The following is a 3,657-nucleotide window of genomic DNA, read 5'->3' on the forward strand; positions in this document are numbered from 1 at the left end:
GCTTTTGCCCTGGAATTTGGTGGGGGAGGACACAGCAAAAGGTTGATTTCTAACTCCTCACTCTCTCATCTCCTATCTTTCTACTTGTTTTGGATCTGGATCTAGATCTAGATCTAGTTATAAATGCAGGAGAGAGAAAAATTGACCGCCTCAGTTAATCGAAGACATTAACCGAGGCAGTTTTTTAATGTGCCCGCCTCCAAGGCAATTTTAAAGCGCCTCGGTTAATGGAATTTTGTAGCAGTGGTGGCTCCGGGCGGTACTAGATCTCTCCACTTAGTACCGGCTGGAGCCACTAGCTGATACCAAAATTTTCTCAAGTCATTTAGTACTGGCCGTACCCACCAAGCAGTACTAAGTTGCCGCATTCCGTTTGCCCTCCTGGTGGTGCACTTTAGTGCCGGCTGGTGGCTACAGCCGATACTAAAATGGGTCACCGGGGTACTGTTGTTTTGGCCCGGTAGATCATGAAAGAGTAAATTGCATCCCAGGTCCCTGAACTTGTAGCGAAGTTCCGCTTAGGTCCCCAAACTCTCAAATCATCCATCTGGGTCCCTAAAGTACATTAAGTGTTTCACGAGGGGTCCCAAACCCGCCACGCGTGCATCCGAAGCCGACGTGGCATGCCACGTGGTGCCACGGTGGCAAACATTTGCAAAAAGACCCTAAATTTATTTATCTTCTCATATTTGGTCCTTTCTCCCTCTCTTCCCCTCTCTCTCTCCCATCTCTCACCAGCTCATCCACTAGAGTTGGCCGCTGTTGCGCCGCACTCTCTCCCCCACACACCGCCCGTCCCTACCCCTCCCCACATCGGCAGCAAACGAGCTCCTCTCCGCCCTCTTCTACACCGGCACCACCACTCCCGGCCGGCAGCCGCGAGCCGCGCGTAGCTCACCCGCCGGAGGTCGGCACAGGGTGCGGCGGCGGCGTGCGGAGCAGGGCGAGCAGGCGTGCAGGCCGGCGTGTGGGGGTGGAGTAGGAGCAAGGCGGCGCGGCGAGGCTCGTGCGTGCGTGCGCCGGCCTGCAGCTGTCGTGGCCCTGTTCTGGCCATGGCGTGGCTTTGAGCAGCCCTCACCCACGCGGCTGCAAGGGAGCTCGGCGGCCCCGCACGCGGCGGGGCGAAGCGCGGCGGCGGTGGCGGTCAGCGCGTGATGCGGCCGTGGGCGAGGTGCGGCGACGGCCAGCGCGGGGGAAGCACGACGGCGGTGGCCAGTGCGGGATGCGGCCGTAGGCGAGGCACGACGGCGGTGGCCAGTGCGGGATGCGGCCGTAGGCGAGGCACGGCGGCGTCGGCCGGTGCAGGATGCTGCCGCAGGCGAGGCACGGCGGCGACGGCTTCTGCGAGATGCGGCCGTGGGCGAGGTGCGGCGATGGCCTGCGGGGGCTGCAGCAGGGGCAGAAGGCGGCGCGGCGGCCGGAGGGGATGGTGGCGCCGGGAGGATGCAGAGAGAGAGATTGGTGAGGGAGAGAGAGAAATGACCAAATATGAGAAGATAAAAAATTTAGGGTCTTTTTTTTTTGCAAATATTCGCCACCGTGGCGCCACGTGGCATGCCACGTCAGCTTCGGATGCATGCGTGGCATGTTTGGGACCCTCGTGAAACGCTTAATGTACTTTAGGGACTCAGATGGACGATTTGAGAGTTTGAGGACCTAAGCGCAACTTCGCTACAAGTTCGGGGACCTGGGGTGCAATTTACTCATCATGAAACAACTAGCATCTCCCGTTTGTACAGGAACATTGTAAAAGCAGTATACATTGTTTTACATAGTAAATTTCGATCAATGCATGGGTGCAGTAGTGTAGTAGTAGAATTTAGCGGTACGGAAACAAAAGAGGCATTATGTGACGATACGATGTGCACGGTGGAATGGGAATGGCTGTAATGGGCTCGGATGCACATAACCTATAGATATCGGAGACAGAATACACGTGCACGCGCGCCTAGAATTTGGAACAATCCAAGCATCATCGTTTTGTCGACCGATTGATCGATCAGATTCAGATATGGTTGCTGTTGCGCCAGGATGCGAAGGCCTTGGCTGCGCCAGCGCGGAGGACCAGCTGGTGGTAGACCATGGCGGCTGCGGCGCCGATGAGTGGGCCGACCCAGAAAACCCAGTGATCCTCCCAAGCCTTCCGCTGGTTGTACACCACGGCTGGTCCCAGGCTCCTAGCCGGGTTGATGCCCGTGCCAGTGACGGGGATGGTGGCCAGGTGCACCATGAACACCGCGAACCCGATGGGCAGCGGCGCAAGGACCGGGACGTGCGTATCTCTAACCTTGCGCTTGGGATCGGTGGCCGAGAAGACAGTGTAGACGAGCACGAAGGTGCCGACTATCTCGGCGGCCAGCCCAGCTCCCTTGGAGTAGCCGGCGGAGAGCTCGTTCGCACCGCCGCCAAAGCGCAGGTAGTTGGCGCCGCCGTGGAAGGCCCTGACGAGGCCGGCGCCGCAGATGGCGCCCAGGCACTGCGCGACCACGTAGAGCACGGCGCGCACTAGTGAGACCTTGCGCGCGAGCAGCAGGGCGAAGGTGACCGCCGGGTTGACGTGGCCGCCGGAGATGCCGGCGGTGCAGTAGACGAGCACGAAGATCATGCCGCCGAAGGACCAGGCGATGCCCAGCACACCGACGCCACCGCACGGCTGGGCCTCGTCCTGGCGCTTGTGGCCGATGACGGTGGCCAGCGCGACGTAGACGAAGAGCAGCGTGGCGACGAACTCGGCGATGACGGCGCGGTAGAGGGACCACTTGCCCAGCTCCCCGGCGTTCACGAGCGGTGCCGGGGCGGGGTCTTTGTAATCCTTCTTGGCTCCCACGGTCTCCATGGATTGGCTAGTATTCGTCTAGCGACTACTGAAAGCAAGGAAGCCTATTAGCTATCGTACATGTTCTAGCACCTGTTGATGAAGTGTTGATCGATGGAGCATCTCTGTCCTGATACAGTGTATATATAGGGGAGGGAGTCTCAGAATAACACTTCTTCGTAACCAAATTTGACAACCACACCAGTGCTAAGTTTCCTCAAAATATTATAATTATTAAAAGCTAAAACACAATGTTTACTCAATTTCACCGTAGTACGGTAGAAATCGAGGATTGTAAAGCCTCCAACTAACCGACAAAGCCATGACACGGCGGTGCTTAATTTGTTAATGTAAAACACTCGCCTTATGTCCTCATGCCGGCCGTATGTCAGATTAGAGAGAGACATTTAATAGTAACACGAGTTACACAATCGATACTGCAAATTAAGGCTGCCTCTATTGTGTCTAGATAGAGCGAAGTAATTGGTGGACCACGTGTTATAAGAAGGCTATGTTGTTATACTTTGCACCAGGTGTGTTTAAAGTTTGCATTGCATAGATTAACTTTATACAAGTGCCTAGTAATTATGCAGGCACAGCACTACATAATAATTTTAAGGGCAGGCCTTAAACCTATTTTCACCGCCAGTTTAGGTGCCAGCTGTGAAAATAATGTTATCACCACCGGCCTCCTGCTTACTCCATCACCTTTATCAAAATTAAACAGCATTTCAATAATTCTATACACATAAGGCTACAACATTCATACAATTCATTCTCACATAATAAATACATCTAATCTCATACAGTAAATACAAATAAATCTTACATACTGTCACATG

The 3,657-nt window shown here is 55.0% G+C and overlaps 1 protein-coding gene across 1 annotated transcript; it reads right to left on the minus strand.

Annotated features, from left to right (window-relative positions):
• Positions 1–1,706: 1,706 nt before the first annotated feature.
• On the minus strand, positions 1,707–2,943 carry LOC120651218 (aquaporin PIP2-2-like). Its single transcript, XM_039928642.1, has one exon. The coding sequence runs from the start codon at positions 2,834–2,836 to the stop codon at positions 2,006–2,008; it is 831 nt and encodes a 276-aa protein (XP_039784576.1). The 5' UTR covers positions 2,837–2,943; the 3' UTR covers positions 1,707–2,005.
• Positions 2,944–3,657: the final 714 nt, after the last annotated feature.

This window comes from Panicum virgatum, chromosome 9K (assembly GCF_016808335.1).
Source record: "Panicum virgatum strain AP13 chromosome 9K, P.virgatum_v5, whole genome shotgun sequence".
NCBI classification, from domain to species: Eukaryota; Viridiplantae; Streptophyta; class Magnoliopsida; order Poales; family Poaceae; genus Panicum; species Panicum virgatum.

Excerpts from the sequence above, each read along its gene's own strand:
- LOC120651218 (XM_039928642.1), bottom strand. The coding sequence starts at position 2,836 with ATGGAGACCGTGGGAGCCAAGAAGGATTACAAAGACCCCGCCCCGGCA.